Source organism: Saccharomycodes ludwigii, chromosome I (assembly GCF_020623625.1).
Source record: "Saccharomycodes ludwigii strain NBRC 1722 chromosome I, whole genome shotgun sequence".
In the NCBI taxonomy this organism is placed as follows: domain Eukaryota; kingdom Fungi; phylum Ascomycota; class Saccharomycetes; order Saccharomycodales; family Saccharomycodaceae; genus Saccharomycodes; species Saccharomycodes ludwigii.
Window position 1 is genome coordinate 2,492,529 of NC_060200.1, and position 17,350 is coordinate 2,509,878.

General features: G+C 31.2%; 9 protein-coding genes and 1 non-coding gene across 10 annotated transcripts; 7 read left to right on the plus strand and 3 right to left on the minus strand.

Annotated features, from left to right (window-relative positions):
- Position 1: 1 nt before the first annotated feature.
- On the minus strand, positions 2-1,036 carry NBP35 (Fe-S cluster-binding ATPase; the record flags this gene model as incomplete). Its single annotated transcript, XM_046080059.1, has 1 exon — positions 2-1,036. The coding sequence occupies one exon, from the start codon at positions 1,034-1,036 to the stop codon at positions 2-4; it is 1,035 nt and encodes a 344-aa protein (XP_045937367.1).
- Positions 1,037-2,151: 1,115 nt separating this feature from the next.
- On the plus strand, positions 2,152-2,225 carry SCDLUD_001079. The gene has a single exon. It is a non-coding gene; the product is annotated as a tRNA-Asn (tRNA).
- Positions 2,226-2,547: 322 nt separating this feature from the next.
- NAB3 (Nab3p) lies at positions 2,548-5,040 on the plus strand (the record flags this gene model as incomplete). Its single annotated transcript, XM_046080060.1, has 1 exon — positions 2,548-5,040. One exon carries the CDS (start codon positions 2,548-2,550, stop codon positions 5,038-5,040), a length of 2,493 nt encoding a protein of 830 aa, XP_045937368.1.
- A 1,310-nt stretch (positions 5,041-6,350) lies between these two features.
- SCDLUD_001081 (uncharacterized protein) lies at positions 6,351-8,333 on the plus strand (the record flags this gene model as incomplete). Its single annotated transcript, XM_046080061.1, has 1 exon — positions 6,351-8,333. The coding sequence occupies one exon, from the start codon at positions 6,351-6,353 to the stop codon at positions 8,331-8,333; it is 1,983 nt and encodes a 660-aa protein (XP_045937369.1).
- Positions 8,334-8,817: 484 nt separating this feature from the next.
- SCDLUD_001082 (MINDY family deubiquitinase) lies at positions 8,818-10,524 on the plus strand (the record flags this gene model as incomplete). Its single annotated transcript, XM_046080062.1, has 1 exon — positions 8,818-10,524. One exon carries the CDS (start codon positions 8,818-8,820, stop codon positions 10,522-10,524), a length of 1,707 nt encoding a protein of 568 aa, XP_045937370.1.
- Positions 10,525-11,010: 486 nt separating this feature from the next.
- On the plus strand, positions 11,011-11,715 carry SCDLUD_001083 (uncharacterized protein; the record flags this gene model as incomplete). Its single annotated transcript, XM_046080063.1, has 1 exon — positions 11,011-11,715. The coding sequence occupies one exon, from the start codon at positions 11,011-11,013 to the stop codon at positions 11,713-11,715; it is 705 nt and encodes a 234-aa protein (XP_045937371.1).
- A 355-nt stretch (positions 11,716-12,070) lies between these two features.
- On the plus strand, positions 12,071-12,430 carry SCDLUD_001084 (uncharacterized protein; the record flags this gene model as incomplete). Its single annotated transcript, XM_046076820.1, has 1 exon — positions 12,071-12,430. The coding sequence occupies one exon, from the start codon at positions 12,071-12,073 to the stop codon at positions 12,428-12,430; it is 360 nt and encodes a 119-aa protein (XP_045937372.1).
- A 52-nt stretch (positions 12,431-12,482) lies between these two features.
- RSA1 (Rsa1p) lies at positions 12,483-13,805 on the minus strand (the record flags this gene model as incomplete). Its single annotated transcript, XM_046080064.1, has 1 exon — positions 12,483-13,805. The coding sequence occupies one exon, from the start codon at positions 13,803-13,805 to the stop codon at positions 12,483-12,485; it is 1,323 nt and encodes a 440-aa protein (XP_045937373.1).
- A 696-nt stretch (positions 13,806-14,501) lies between these two features.
- MPC1 (pyruvate transporter MPC1) lies at positions 14,502-14,888 on the plus strand (the record flags this gene model as incomplete). Its single annotated transcript, XM_046080065.1, has 1 exon — positions 14,502-14,888. One exon carries the CDS (start codon positions 14,502-14,504, stop codon positions 14,886-14,888), a length of 387 nt encoding a protein of 128 aa, XP_045937374.1.
- A 360-nt stretch (positions 14,889-15,248) lies between these two features.
- DDC1 (Ddc1p) lies at positions 15,249-17,249 on the minus strand (the record flags this gene model as incomplete). The annotated part of the gene is made up of 1 exon (XM_046080066.1): positions 15,249-17,249. One exon carries the CDS (start codon positions 17,247-17,249, stop codon positions 15,249-15,251), a length of 2,001 nt encoding a protein of 666 aa, XP_045937375.1.
- Between the last annotated feature and the right edge of the window lie 101 nt (positions 17,250-17,350).

Here is a 17,350-nt window from a genome sequence, read left to right on the forward strand (position 1 = left end):
TTTAAAGTTCTATCTTTTCCCTTAATTTAAAAAGTATATCTAATATGGCATCGGTTGCCGGGCTATCTGGGTTAACATCTATAAAATTCATACCACTATCACAGCATTTTCTTATTCTAGGGTCTAAAGGAACCGACCCCATGAACGGCAAATTCAACTCTTTACACAACTGCATAGCACCCCCAGTAGTTGGCTTAAAAATCCTAGATTCATTTTGGCAATTAGGACAAACAAACCCACTCATGTTTTCCACAACACCTAGTATTTTAATTCCAGTTTTGAAACAAAAATCAATCTCTTTTCTTACATCTAATAAGGCTACTTCTTGTGGAGTTGTAACAATTAACGCCCCATCGATTCCGGATTCCTTTAAATAGTTATTAATAGTAATGTGTTCATCAGATGTGCCTGGAGGAGTGTCAATGATTAAATAGTCTAACCCATCACCATCATTACTCCAATCTACATCTTTTAAAAACTTTTTAATTAAAGCATTCTTCTTGGGGCCTCTCCATATAATAGCAGAATCATCTTCAGGGAGCATATATTGAATAGACATTGTTGCTAGATTTTCAGTGACATATACTGGAGTTAGTCCTGTATTAGATTCATGAACCAATTCGTTATGGCAACCAAACATTCTAGGCATGGAGGGGCCGCAGATATCTAGATCCATACAACCTATATTCAATAATTCGCTAGTGTCTACGTCTTCATTATCAACAGTGGCAGAACATGAACTTAAACCCCACGTGAGCATGGCTGTAAAAGTACTTTTTCCTACACCCCCTTTACCACTTAATATCAATATTTTGTGTTTAATACAAGACAAATTGTCTGTAATTAATGGGATATCTGGATCAGGACCTTTGGGTAAGGATTCACAAATTGTTTTGTTGGCACAGCCAGTACACGAATCACTCTTGCCTGCGTTCTCTGATTCTGGACCTGGACAGTGCTCGGGCTCAGGTTTGATTAGAGTATAATTCTGCAAATCAATTTTATTATCAGATGAGCCTTTAGTTTTACCAGTCATATTATATTAAATAATTTATTTATATGTAATGTATTCTTTGGTGTTTTTTTTTTTTTTTTTTTTTCTTACCTTATTTTTTTTAGTAATATGGTCATTGCTAAATTATTTTGTATTACTAATAATACAAGTTTTTTTTTTCTTTTTTTTTTTTTTTTTTTTGAAAAATCGCATTTAGATAATTGATCGGATACGTTTTCATCCGATTCCCGAAAAAGTAAAGAAATTTTCATTTCGCATGTTTCCTTTCTTAGATATCGATATATATATTTATATATATATACATGTTTTTTTTTTGTTCTTAAGCATGAATGTTTGTTATGTCGTAGAATGATACATGTTAGTAAGTTAATAAAAGATAACTGTGTTGCCTATTTTTCCTACATACCTTTAAATATTAATTATATAAAAAATTAACATTTATATTTTAGAATGGATTGATAAATGAATCCTAAATAACACATTTATATATAACTTATTTCTTGATACTTGGACCTTAATTTTGAAGTTAATATTAGCAATACTAATTAGTTATTAAACGGTTATTTGAAGTATCTTATATTGGAACACTGCCACGTTAAAAGTGAGTTTCAAAGTTTGATGACACCATTATCTTATGTATAAAGTACATAAGAAATAATACTTTACTATTTTGTGAAAGCATGTCGTAATATGAAACCAAGTAAACATATATTACAACCAACATACAGGAAATCTCCGTAATGGAAATTACCTTAATAGGAAGTCTCCGTAATGGAAATTACCTTAATAGGAAGTCTCCGCAATGGAAATTACCTTAATAGGAAGTCTCCGTAATGGAAATCACTTTTACAGGAAAACACCGTAACCAAGATGCCGCCTAAGGAACAACAACGAAATGTTGGAAAAGATTAATATGAACATCAAATATAAATGTGAAAATAAATCATATATAAAGAGATGATTTATTATCAAGTTATTCATCAAAAGTATTTAAGTTATAGTTTTAAATAATCTTTATTATATATTATTATTATAATATGTAAAGACCTAAATAGAACAAGAAATTAATTACCATAATCCGAACCCGTAATTATTACGACTAATCCTGAGTTACGCTTACGATAAAGCAAGTTCTAGACTCCATGGCCAAGCTGGTTAAGGCGTGCGACTGTTAATCGCAAGATCGAGAGTTCAATCCTCTCTGGGGTCGATTTCTATCTTTTTTTTTTATTATTACTTTTTTTGCATTTTGCTTATTATACAGATAGTTCGCTTGGAGGCGAAGAAATACACGGGCAAACTTTGAGGGGGGGAAAATTTTTTTTTTTTTTTCTTGTTTTATTTGAGACAAAAATGCTTTGCTTTTCTTCTGCTGTCTAATTTTATTTTTTTTTTTTTGGAACTTTCTCTTTTATATTAGGTGTATTTTCATTTTTATTATTATCAATCACATCTAATTATACGAACAATTTTATAAATAATAACTAAAACAAGAAAAAAGAAATTATATCTCAAACATATAACTTGGACAGATGAGTGCTGAAGAACAAGAAGTTTCAAATACTAATAGCGATAGCATTGATAATAGTAACGTCGATGAACAAAGTGGTGAAGGCGAAGAAGAAGATCAACAAATTGATTATTCTGTTTCAGAGCAGGAAGATAATGATGATGATGACGCTCAGGAACTAGATCAAGAAAAAGAGGACGAATTAGAAAGAGAAAGAGATGCGGAAGAAGAAGAACAAGATGAAGATGAAGATGAAGATGAAGAAAAAGAAGCCGAAAAGAGTGAAGATGAAATAGAAGCTGAAGAAGCTCAAGAATTTAACCCAGACGAGGCTGATGATGATGAGAAGAAACAGGAGGAGGAAGCTGAAAGAGATGAGAACAGTTATAAGGGGGAAGAAGATGATGAGGGAAAAGATACGAATAGTGATAATGAAGAAGAAGCAGAAGAAGAGGGTGGCGTTAATGAGAAAGAAGAAAAAGAGGAGGAGGAGGATGAAGAAGAGGAAGAAGGAGAAGAGGAAGAGGAAGAGGAAGGAGAAGAGGAAGAGGAAGGAGAAGAGGAAGGAGAAAAAGAAGATAATGATTTAAGTTCTATTCCTACTGACAAAGTAGATTTTGACTTGCTAGAAAAACAAGCTAAGTTAGTCAATGAAAGTGGGTTGTTAAACAGTGAATCATTTAAAACAATGTCTAATAATCAAAAAATTTACGCTATTTTAGAAGTTATCAACTCAAGCGAAACCACTGCTATGCCATACGTTGGTATTCCGGATAAATTCAATAATAAATATGTTAATTCCTACAACAATGAAAATGAAGGTGGCAATCATTTTTCTTCCAATAATCATAATAAATCTACGCAACATCGGGATAATGATGAAGAAGAACCTAAATCCGAAGAGGTTCTAGCAGCAGAAGCCAGAAGATTAGCGCCACGTCCAGTTATGTCTGGCCCATTTTCAACTGAGGAAGAAGCCCGCTATGAAGAATATTTGCGTGGCGAAAATAGAGTTACTGAAATTCAATATTTTCCTCCTAAATCTAGATTATTTATTGGTAATTTACCTTTGAAGAATGTGACCAAGGAAGATTTGTTCAGAATATTTTCCCCATACGGACATATTTTACAAATCAATATCAAAAACGCATTTGGTTTTATTCAATATGATAATGCCCAATCTGTTACTGATGCCATTCTGTGCGAATCCAGGGAATATAATTTTGGCAAAAAGTTGATTTTAGAGGTTAGTAGTTCTGCTGCTAGACCTCAATTCGATCACGGGGACCATGGTACCAACAGCAGCTCCACTTATATTTCATCTACAAAGAGAAATTTCAATAGGATGTCTGGTGGGATGGAAGATGGTGGTACCAACTCTATTCCTAATGAAATGGATTCCTTCGATGGTGGTAACAACAAAAGATTAAAGAAGAATGGTCCTGTTCCTCAATGTCAGGTCTATGTCAAAAGAACTGCAGATCGTACTTTTGCTAATGAAGTTTTTAATAGGTTAAGATATAGTACTGGTTTGAATGTTGATATGGTATTTTTAAAACCACGCATGGAATTAAGAAAAATGATTAATGATGATGCTTATAAAGGAGTTTGGGGTGCAGTTTTAGTAAACAAGACAAATAATGTAGACGTGCAAACTTTTTATAAGGGCGTGCAAGGGGAAATCAAATTCGATGAGTATATCAGTGTTTCCGTTGATAATGCGATTTCTATATTTACTGATTTGAAAATGAAAAAGGAAGGCATGGCCAATACATCTGGTGGGTATGGTAATGGTAGTGTACCAGGTGGCATGGGCTTATCTCCTTCTTTAGCTCCAGGCCAACAATTTTATGGAGGCGCACCACCAGTGGTTCCAAATGTTGGGGGTGTTTCTGGATATATGGGTAGTCCTCCGCCTCAAAGGGTTCCTCAGCCAGGTTATATGTATAATAATGCTGGTGCACCCACCCCCGCTACTGGCGGTATGTACCCTCAACAGGCTTACCCTAGTTCCAATGTGGGGTTCCTGCCTCAACAGCAACATCAACCACCGCTTAACAGCCCCAATCCTGCTGCTGCTGTCCAACAACAATTGTTATCTACTCTACAAAATTTGCCTCCAAATGTTTTATCTGGATTATTATCTGCTGCCCAACAACAGCAACCGTTGCAACAGAATGCAAGCAATCCATCTCGTAAACAACAAATAGTGAGTTTATTACAAAACCAGCAGCCAATGCAACAAAATGCAGATAATTTATCTGAGCAGCAACAATTAATGAACTTATTGCAACAGCAGCAGCAGCAGCAACAACAACAACAAACGCAACAGTCTTCGTATAGTGGTGTGCCGGTTAGTAGTTATCAACAACATCCACAACAATACCCTACACAACAGCAACAGCAACACCCATCTATGTCACCACCAAATGCTCCAACGGAGCAACAACCACCGCAACAAGCTGCTAGTAATGTTCAGAGTTTGTTAGATTCCTTGGCTAAATTACAAAAATAAGAGTAAAAATAAGAATAAGAGTGTTACTATAGAGGACCGAACGAGGGTGGAAGATATCTAGATAAATTATGACTTGATCAGCCTTTCACATTTACTTGTTTCTTTTATTGCTAATTTTAACAATTTTTTCTCTCTTCTTACCTGTTGTATTTCTTTTTTTCTTTCACTAACTTCTTCCTTTAGTGTATCCTTTTTTTGCCTGTTATACTTATATCTTTCTATTTTCCTCTTCTTTTTGTGTTAATTTTTTTTTATTTTCTTCTTCTTTTTTTTTTTTTTTTTTTTTTTTCATTTCGTTTTTGATTTATAAACAATAATCATTTGTTTACATTTATATCTTTTTTTATTTACTTTTGTGATTAAAGGGTATTTTATAGTGTTTTAGATATGGTACTTTATTTGTCTTGTCATAATCTGTTGTATTTTTTTTTTTAATATTACTTATGTCGTATCCAATATTACTTGCTTGATGGTGATATTATGGTGTGAAAATGATAGTCTTTTTTTTTTTTTTTTTTTTGTGTGTGTGTGTATGTGCAAATATGTAAGTTCCTCTCCAATTTGTTTTCCTTGACTGATTAATCTTTTATAAATCTTTTTGCATTTTTTTTTTTTAAAATCATTTCTTGGCTTTTTTTATTTATTGTTAGAATTGGTTTTTTTTTAATTTGCCGCAGTGGAATAACTGTGCACAACAAACGTGGAGACGGGGAATAAATTAAACATGAGCATAAACTTAAACAATAAAAAAGTAAAAGTGATTTTTTAATTTTATTTTTATTTTTATTTTGAGGTCAGATACCGAAATGTTATGTGTATTATTTACTTATTTCCCCTCCCCGGTTTGAAAGTCGTTGGTCTACGGTATTTTCTTTGTATTTGATCAATACGTGTGAATGTTATTTATTAATTTTTCTTTTTTATAGTCAAAATACACCCCCTCTTTTCTTTTTTCGGGGTTTGTGATGAAATAATCAAAAATTATATATTAAAATAAATTAAGTCTATAAATTACTTACACAACGTGACATTCTGTGGCTTAGTTGTGCTTTCTGTTCTAAATGAAAAATTAAAATTATAAAACCATGAAAATATCAGAAAAAAAATTTTTTTTTTTTTTTTTTTTAATTGATCTCCTATATAAAATTAATCTCCTATATAAAGGATCTATATTCGGCATATTATTCAGAATTCGTATAGAATTAAATTAAGTTAAACTAAATTTGATGTATAGACTTACTCGCCATTTGCTGCCTTGTAAATATCGCGAGATTCGTCAAGTACCAAACGTTTGAAATTTAAAACAAATTATGATTAGAGGTGTAGGTCTGTTTCTAATAGGCGGCTTTCTGGCTTGCAATGCTATTTATTTCCTATACTTTTTTGCTATAGATGACCCAAATGTAAATTATCAGCTTAACACAGCTACTCAAAAACAAGAAGCAGAAAGTAAAAACAACTTGAACTATCAGAATTATAGAGATTTTGTCAGAGAAATAGATGTATATAATGCTAGTGCTATATTCAATTCAGTCAATTCAGCGTTGAAACAAAAGGATTCAGATATTTTCCCCGCTGGTGTTTCATATTTTCCTGCAGTTATCCCTGAGGGAACGATACTATATCATGCAGGTGCCGGTATTCCTGATGGATTTGAATGGTTAGCTATGGATATGGAATTTAGTATGAATTTTGGCAGTAGGGGACGAAAAACCAGAGGTTCAAAATCTTTAAATAGATTTGGAAATTGGGGACCAGGCGGACCCAAACATGGTCCTAATTTCAAAAAGCGTGATAATGAAGATGAATCAACAGATAACACAGAAGATACAGAGAACAATCATAATTATTGTGACGACAATGATGGAAATAACAACGGCTTTCATGGGCCCAATAATCGTATTTCTTCACTTATGAGTTTTAGAGTCAAGAGAGATTTGAATAAAATGCTTTATTTGGATGGTGCCTCGGCTTCTAAATCGAAAGATACTGGTGAAATGGACACTCAAAAAATTTTGTCCGATGAGATAGTAAAAAGATTGAATCTAACTGACGAAAGTGATGAGGATGGGGAGGATGGAAACGAGAAGAAAAAATATGTCATGGATGAAAGATTATATGCTCAAAATATATGCAAATGGGGTGAACAGTTCGGTCTTCATGGTTATATTAGAGTGGAGATGGGATTTGAGGTGGTATTATGTGACTTCAGCAACCTAGAAATGATATCTAATGTTTCGATGAAGTTTTCGGACGATATTTTAGATTTGCCCCCAAATCAGGATATTACCTTTAAAAATGGCTGGCCAATAAATTGTAACGATGGTACTTTAATGGATGATTTACTAACACCCGAGCAAAAAACCATTTTAGAATTGGAAAATTTTAGAGAGGACAAGTTAGTTAAATTAGGTCTCATTGAAGGGTGGGAACAGGCCAGAATTGCTGGTATAAGTCATAACTGGGGCGACAAACGAATTGGAATTGATTATAGGTATCTGATTACTGGTATCAACAGAACTTGGTTGGACCCTAATGCTTATAAAAGAAGACTTGCATTTGCAGGAAACGAAACTTTGGTTGAGATCGTAGACGATTTAGAACACATTCTAAAAAACTTTCAATTTAATCAGTATAGAAGCAATAACTGGCAACTCAAAACGGAACAAGTCGTTGATAAGTTTGCACCTATTATATTATCTCTGGAACACTTACTTAATTCCTCTGCACTAAATTTCCAAGATAAAGTCTTAAATATTACAATGTACACATTGCCTTTCGTTAAAAGATACTGGCACAAGGTTGAAGATGATTATCACAGCAATGGTATAAATTTTGGGGTATGGGAGTACTCTTATCCTTTACTAAGTTTGCAAACAGACTCAGATTATCTAATCTGGTCATCTTTTGTTAATATTTTAGATTCAATTTTTGACACCATATACAATGTTTTTGACAACGTTTCACCCTTGGCAACAGAGTGCTTAACAAACGGTTATATTGATGAAACAAAAGAGGAAGCTGTTTTGAAACCCCTGTTAGAACAAATACACCAATTAAAGAGTATTTTAAATTGGGTTCAATTTGGTTATAAATGTGCTAGGGCCTGTGAATGGGATGAAATTTGTTATACTCCTTCTTGGGGTCCTGGTCCTATGGGGCGGGCTCTCCCAAGTGATTACAACAGTACTGGTATGATTGGCTTTATTAACGATGATGAAAATAAACTACTAGTTATTGATTCTAATGAGCAATGTATTAAAGTTACCGATTTACTACAGGGACGTGGCTGACTAAAGTTGGTATAGTTCGGCAGATTATCTTTTAATTTTTGTTTTTTTTTTTTTTTTTTTTTCATTTGGAATATATATATATATATATATCTTTTTTCTATTCTTATGATTTTTCTAAAACAATATAAAATTAATAGTATATTTTTAACATTTTATATTTTTTTTTTTTTTTGGTCAAATTCCTTAATGCAGTCTTATGTTATTAAAATTGCCGTTGAAAAAAATAAAAAGGGGCACCACGGGAGGCCATGTGAGTCGGTCGTGTTTTCGAATTGTATTTTTTTTTTTTTATGTTTGTTTTTTTTTTGTTTATTTTGAATTAATAGTTGTTGCTGTTAAAAATAAAAATGTATTCCTTAATACAAGAGAACCCTAAATTGTAAAACTAAATATTACTTTTATTTTCTCCTAAGGAACACACACACATATATATATATTGATAGATAAGAGGTTTATATAGAAACTATCCAAACTTTATATCGAAATGTCTTCTAATTATAATAATTTCCACGAAGAAGTTTATAATCAACAAAATGGTAATACTTATGAAAATATTTACGGTCAAGACCTTAATCAACAAGACAATAATGCCTATAACAATTTCAATAACCAAGATTATAATCAACAGAACTACAATAATTATGATAACAATGTAGCATCAGAAGGACATATTTTCGATGATAATAATGGATATACTACGAATAACAATATTAATAATAATTATGGATCTGCTAGGCAAGCAACAAGTAGTTACGTTCCAGACACCAGTATATTTTATGAGACTCCAGTACAACCTACCCAGCAACAGATACAAAATACTAATAACAAATATTATGACAATAATATCAACGGTTCTCAAAATCAAAGCGTTATTTATAGTAACAATGTCAGACTGAATAGCGATAATAATGATCACAACAATGCTACTGATGTTTATGTTCAAGCTCCTGAGGCTTATAATACCAATAATGGTATTGTTAATAAAACAGGTCAACAGAAACAAAACGGCAATGCCCCTCAATTTGCAAACGTGGCCAATATTTATTTTCAGACAAAAGTTATTTCCTTTGCAGGATTTGCGCATAGAATTCTTCTACAAAATGAAAATGGTCCCTGTGCTTTAATTGCATTAACCAATATATTATTGTTGTCACCGTCTCATAGAAAAGTTGCGTTTACTTTACTTGACTATGTTAACAAACACGATATTATCTCTTTACAAGCTTTAGTGACTGTATTAGCCAACATTGCAGTCAATGCTGCTCCCCAGAATGACGATATTACAGAATTATTAAACCTTTTGCCGCAGTTACATTCAGGATTAAGTGTAGATCCATGTTTTAATGGTTCTTTCGAAAATAGTAAAGAATTGGCTATTTTTAGATTATTCAACATTCCAATTTTGCATGGCTGGTGTGTGGATTATCAAAAGAATCAACAACAAGCTTTTAGTGTGGGCAACTATTCCTATGAAAGAGCACAGAAGATGTTAGTTGAGGCTTATGAAGTAAGAAATGGACAAATTCAAGTGTCTGATAATAATAAACAACAGATCTTTCAAATTGAAGCTGATTTAAAATCTTTTTTAGCAAGAAGTGCTACACAATTGACAGATTATGGTATAAATCATATAAAAGAGGTTTTACTTGAAGGTTCATTTGCCATTTTTTTCAGAAATGACCATTTTTCTACTATTCATAAGCATGATGGTATTCTATATACTTTGATTACTGATTTGGGTTACAAAGATAAGACACAGGTTATCTGGCAATCTCTAACTAGCGTTAACGGGGGGGAAGATGAATTTTATAACACCAATTATTTACCTGTTGTAGGCCCAGATGCTGAGAAATCAAACAATTTTAACCAGCAAACCATGAATAATAATGATGGTATTTCTGGTTCAACTGAGCAACTGATGACTGATGAAGAACTAGCTAGAATCTTACAAGAACAAGAGGATGAGAGGTATGCTCAGGCTGTTAAAAATAGTTATAGGAGTTCGGCAAATAGTCGTGGAAGAGATGACCAAAGACAGACGCAAAATAACTTTCAGAATGGGATGAAGAAGGATAAAAATTCTGGTGATGCTGATGATGCTATATATGGTATGCCTGTTGCAAATAGTAATAATAAAAAACAAAATAGCAGTACTAAATTGAAGAAAAAGTTAAAATTTTGGAAAAAGTAATTTGGTGAACTTTTTGGGAAAGAAGGAAGGGGATTGTAGTTATTCAATATCTATAAAATTAGTATATTATTATTATTTGTTGTTCAAGAATGAGGGATAGAAATGATTAGTGAATTTATCATATAAATCTTTGTTTTTTTTTTTTTTCCTTTTTGTAAGTAAAATAAAACAAGATAAAATGAGTGGTAATATAAATTATTAATCTATTTTAATACCAGAGAAATATTATTTAAAAACAGAGTTTTTGGATCTGTGTAGAATAGCAAAAATTAAATTAAAAAAAAAAAAAAAAAAAGGGTTTGCCACAACGCTCATTGATTGGTTTTTAGCCGCTCATAAAATAAAACACATTTATAATTCACATTTATGGATGTTTTTCTTTTCACTACACTTGCTAGGAATAAAGGAACCAAACATAAACTAAATCAAACTTATTTCCAGCCAATGGAGTGGTATACTTGTCTGGCCGCTATAAAAAATACCATTATGTATCCTTCCAATATATCAAATTTTGAAAAATCATACAAGCTAAGGATCAAATTGGATCGTACGAATAATTACACGTACACTCAAACTATTTGTAACTTTGGACCTTGGTTTCAGAAATATAAAGCAAAAGGTACCACAGGTTCTGAACATGTTTCTAATTTCATTTCTCATCCAAACATAACATACACCTTAAACGTGAAAAAACTAGCAAGTGAATATAAACAACAGGAACTTTCAACAAATTTTGATCCAACTGAATTTAGAATATACATTGAGACTAACGAATATGGTGGGTTTTATAGCATTATTAATCACAAAATGTTCTCTGATAATAATAATAATAATAATAATAATACTGGAAAATATGGAACTAATACAGAAAGAAGAAATAAAATTAGCATTGATGATAAGTTTGTAGATTTGCTAAACGGAGAAAATATTGGATTAATCCCATTCAAATTTATTTCTCCTCAAGGGGGGTATATATTGGTTGATGTTGCAACTAATGGTTTTGAAATGTACATTTCATTAACACCAGTTTCAATTAGTAATGACATTTACGATTTACATATTTTTTTGCATAGGGGTATTTCATCGCCATTCATATTCCCAGATCAAATGCCTTCAAAGTGGAGATTCTTGGTTTTTTTCCTTTTTGTTTTTTTATTGTTTTTAGTGCTTAATAACAGTAGATGGAGCTAGCAATTTTTTTTAATCAAGTATTTTTTTTATGTTTTTTATAGCAAAAATGGCATATATCGCGTCAGTGGGTTAGTGTTTTTTTTTTTTTTTTTTTTTTTTTTTTTTTTAAAACAGATTCGAAACAATACACGGGAAAAAGGTATCAATCTGTTCAAGATCAATCATGATATATTCATATTATAATATATATATATATATATATAGTTATGTTTAGCAATTTTTTTTTTTTTTTTAATTTTGTTCCTTGTCACAATTTTCTATTTTATCTCGATTTTAATTGTACAAAAAAAAATGTTGTGCCATTGACAAAATATATATGTATAAACAGTAAATTAAAAAAAAAAAAAAAACTGGAATGGATTCAAATACTACATTATTATATGATTATGAACATGAAAAGGAATTGGAAATAAATAATAAATTATCCAACACATATAAGTCCGATTTTTCAGATTTGGATGCTTTGGATTCATCTGAATATGATAGCGAATGGGAATTCAGCGAACAAGATGACTGTTGCACCGATGCATCTGAAGATTTAAATCAGGTGATAGCTACCAGTGATAACAATATTATCGGGGTAGAGATTAGTGAGCATATGTTAAACTCTGATAAAATAAATATGATGAAAGGATTGATATTGGGTTCTATATTTGGTGCTATGTTTGCAAGTTATGTTGCACCATTAATTTCTAAAATAATTAACAAGAATTAATAAATAGGTTTATATAGCAACTTTATAATATATTTGTTTAATTTTTTAAGCATTATGGTTCATTATCATTTCTATTACCTTTATTGTTATAATGATGCTTATTTATGTAAGTAGAACCTTTTGGATTTCCTTCTGTGTTGTTATAGCGGTGGGTAGACTTATTAACATATCTATTGTGTTTAGGAAACAATTTATTTCTTTCCATTTGCGTTAACTCATGATCCAAATACCCAGCATCACCTAATTCTTTGATAAAATTTAAAATTTTCAAATTTTCCAACTTTTGTTCCTTTTGTAAAATACTTAGGGTCAAGTTTGGCTTGGGATTATATCTTCGAACCTGATTTGTTATTTTTTCTATAAATTCTTTATCTTTGCGAGCTTCTCTAAAGATGTTTTTATTGTTATTCAATTTATCCTGATCTTTGATTAAGTCAATACCCAAAGTTTTAGCATGTTCGTCCTTCTTATTTGATATTTTTAATAACCACATCTTTTTTCTTTCTTCTCTCCATTGTAAAATTTCTTTTTCAGAACTTAAAGTAATTTTTGTACCAGGTATAACAATTGGATTTGCAGTCTTATTAGTAACATTAGTGCCTTCAGTGTCATTATTAATGATTTCTTTTAAGTAAAGTGATTCTTCACCTTTAACATATTCTTTCTTATTAGTTGAGCCATGTACATTACTCTGGGTATCCTTACTATTATTAGATACTATCTGTTCTAAATGTTTATTTTTATTTATTTTCTTCAAAGGGTTTTTGTGAGTATCTCTTTTAACGGTATTTTTATTAACTTTATTGGGATTGTTTTTTCTGATGGTGTTTTGCTTTAATTTGTAAGTTGTCATGATAGTACCATCATTGTTATTAACTTGACTTGTTACTGCATTATTGTATGAATTTATTCTATCAACTAGTGACTCTGAAACAGGCATGGTTATAGAAGTTGTGTGATTTGTTTTGGTAGGTAATGTTTTAGTACCATCGTAGCCATTAATAGTTAAATTTTGGCCTTTATTGGTTGGTTCGATCATGGGGGTTGTATTTAGTTGTTGTGGTAATGAGTTTGTGAAATTACCAGGTAACGGTTGGATAAAACTTTGTTGAGACGCATAATATAAGGGATAAGTTTGTTGTTGCGATATTTGTTGATAGTAAATGTTATTATTTGAGTTATAATTGATGGGTGTATTATTATTATGTACTTGCGGTTGTAGTGGTTGATTTATGTATTGATTATTTCCATATACAAAAGGATAATGTTGATGAGCATATGGGATATACATATTTGGTTGCTGGCCGTGTTGTTCTTGATTTTGCTGATTGGTAATATTTTCATCAGATAAGTTATTACTTATTTCATTAGACATTATAAGCATGCACTAAGTTAATTTTTTTTTTTTCTTTTGGTGATTGTGCTTAGACTTTACTTGTTTCGTATACGTTTAAGATGACGAGCAAATGATGTTCAGGTTTAATATACAAAGTAAAGAGAAGAGAAGAGTTGGATGTGTGGGTGTTTGTTAAATAAAAAAAAAGAAAAAAAGAAACGTTCAGTTTTATAAATTTAAATTACGGATATTGTTTTGGCCGATGTCCGATAAAGTGGACATCAGAAAGTCATTTGAATTATCCGTAATATTTTCTCTCAAAGTGGCAAAAATATAAAAAAAAAATTGCCATTGTGGAGTAATTATAAAATAAGCACTCCGCTGCTCCCGTATATAAAAATCACACACAGAAACCAAAATGCGCTGTGGTTTTTTTTTGTACGTGATGAGTAATTTTCTAATCATTCAAAAAATATGAAAAAAAATAAAAAATAAAAATAAAAATAAAAATGTAAAAGCGAAAAGAAAAAAGTTAATTAATTTCTTGCTGCTATTAAACAGTTCAAGATAAAAGTAAGTAACCAATAAACAAATAAATTTACAAAACTTAATTTCTTTTTTTTTTTTTTTTTTTGTATCTAAAATTCTACTAAATTATTAACTTGCAAGACCAACCATAGACAGCAAATTATACAAAAACTATAAATAAGACCATCCAAAACTATTAAAGTATCAATGTCCCAACAAGTTCAACGTGCCGCTACTCAATCCCTAATTTCTAAGTACATTAATAAAGAAACCCTAAAATATGTTTTCACCACACATTTCTGGGGTCCGGTATCTAATTTTGGTATCCCAATTGCAGCTGTTTTAGATTTAAAAAAAGATCCTGATTTGATTTCAGGCCCAATGACAGGTGCACTAGTTGTATATTCTGCAGTTTTTATGAGGTATGCCTTGGCTGTTACGCCTAAGAACTTTTTGTTGTTTGGTTGTCATTTGACGAATGAAATAGCCCAATTGGGTCAAGGCTTTAGGTTTTTAAAATATCATAATTTTGGAAATAGCAATAATAATAGCAAAGAAGTTGAAACCAGTTCTAATACTAGTACTACCAACTAACTTAGTACTAAAGACTTGAAAAATAGCCCACAATTTTGTATATTATTAGTTAGAAAAAGAGTTCAATAAGTAATGTCAAGAGAAGCCACAATATTAATAAACGTATTAAAAGAAAGATTCAGTAAAATAGCGCAAGTAGATATCTTGATATTAGGTTCTCTTTTAATGAATGCTGTACTCCTCCCCCCTAACATATCATGTAAACATCTTATGATAATACTTTCTATAAATGTATATTAATTATGTACAGTTAATCTATATATAGCCGTTATTACTGAATGTGGTATTAATACATTATTCGTTCGTTTTATTTTTTTCTAAAGAAATATATATATATATATATTGATAAAACCATTGAACTTAATCAAATAGCCCACGTAATCTTTTATTAGCTGGTTGTGTTGGCCCTAATCCAACAGAAAAATCAATGTTTTGTAACCTATCTTCATCATCTCTCTTCTGTTCAGCATTCTCACAATGTAGACTATTCGGAGGTTTCTTTCCCCCTTCATCATAATCATTTCCACAATTCATAGCATTTTTATCATCATTAATATTTGTGGTGATAGTATTAATATGATTAAGTGTCGTAGTATTTTTACCATTACTAACTAAGGAAAACGTGGAAGAATCTTCATACTCTTCAGCTCTTGTGTATCGTATTTTTTTGTTATGTTCCATCTCCGTAATTGTGTTCCATTGAACTTCGGTTTTATTACGGATACTACCAGGATCAATGTTAATTTTCTTATTACTATATTCATCAGGCATGGTAATATCATATCTCGTGTTCAAACTTTCAGTGCTCATGTGGTTATTTGCAAGATATGTACTATTAGCACTGGTCTTTTTCCTTCCATGCAAGGGATTTTCCCATCTCGGATTAAACTTTTCTTCTTCATCTTCACTATCGTCTGTAGATTCTTCACTGTCAAAATTAATGTTGTTGCGAGCAAGTAAGGTTTTTTGTTCGCCATCAACATTCAACGATAATGGCAAATTTGACCTTTCATGCAAATCGGTTATAGCAGTATTGATATGGTTCAATTCCTCATCTTCGTCATTTGTTACAAATAGCATATTCTTGGGATGTTTATTTGAAGAAGCTTTGTTGTATTTATTGTTAGTACATGTATCCTCAGCAACTATAGTTTGGCTGGGTTTTTTGGCCAGTATAATAGTTTTCTTTTCTTCATTGATTCCATCGCCAGTGATACTATTATTGCCACTAACATTTTGATTAACATCTGTGACTAAATATAAATTTAATTTTAATAGTTTGTCATAACTGACTTCAAACATTAAAGGATCACCTGGAGAAACAAACCAGACATTCAAAGCATTGCCAGTGATCCCATCGTTTCTTCTTTTGCCCCAACTATTGCTTATATTTAAAAAAGTCTTGAAATCCTTTAATTTGAAAGTTATACTTTGCGTCTCCGTATATAAACATGTATTATCTAAGTCGGTTGTGGTGACCATGTTTGTTAATGACATTCCCGATTTCAATATTTCCGAGTTATTTTTCCCATATATACCTCTAGTAAATGCAACAAATTTTAAATTCTCCCTATCAATTTCTATTTTCATCTCTTCTATTTGGTGCGTATTGCAACTATCAGTGAAATTCTTCCATATAGACAAGTCACATCGTATAAAGTTAATGTGCAATTCCTCTTCATCTTTATGTCCATCTATTAAATCAGTTAGTTCCGGAGACTTGTTATATTTTTCCAAAATACTACCAAATATACTTTTCAACGTTGCGTCAATTGCTTGATCTGATCCATATAACCTGTAGAAATCCAGTTTGTATTTTTTTTCTAGTAACAGCTGTTCATATTTAGTTGGAGTAAAATTCGGCAGATATTGTTTGGTAATCAAATTGCTTTGTTTAATCACAATAACAAATCTATTGCTTAATCTTTCAGGACAAGTAATGGTATTATCAATTTTAAATATGATTTCATTCTCATTTCCACTTTCAACGCTATTAGCAGTACCAGTTGTTGTTACTGTAGCTTTGCTGATGTTGGAATTAGTACTACCGCGGGTTGGTTTTTTATTCACCATATTTTTAAATAATACACCCAAACTACTAAGCTTGAAATTAAATACGCCATTGCTAATACCTTCAGAGCCGATGACTATATCGTTGATATTGAACTCAAAGACATCAAAAAACCCAGAAACAAACTCAGCCGTACATATGGTTGTATATGTTATGTTACTGGCTGATAATATTAACTTATCGTTAAATACCGAAACAGCCAATTCTTTATTTATTGTAGTCAATGCATTAATTGTTTTACAAAATATATTTTGGTGATCAACATTAGTAAGGACAGCTTTAAACGACATATAAACTTTTGTTTATTTTATTTTAATTTAATTTTTTTTTTTTTTTTTTTTTTTTTTTAATCTAAGGAGAGGTTATCCTTGCTTTAACTGTACTGATGTTT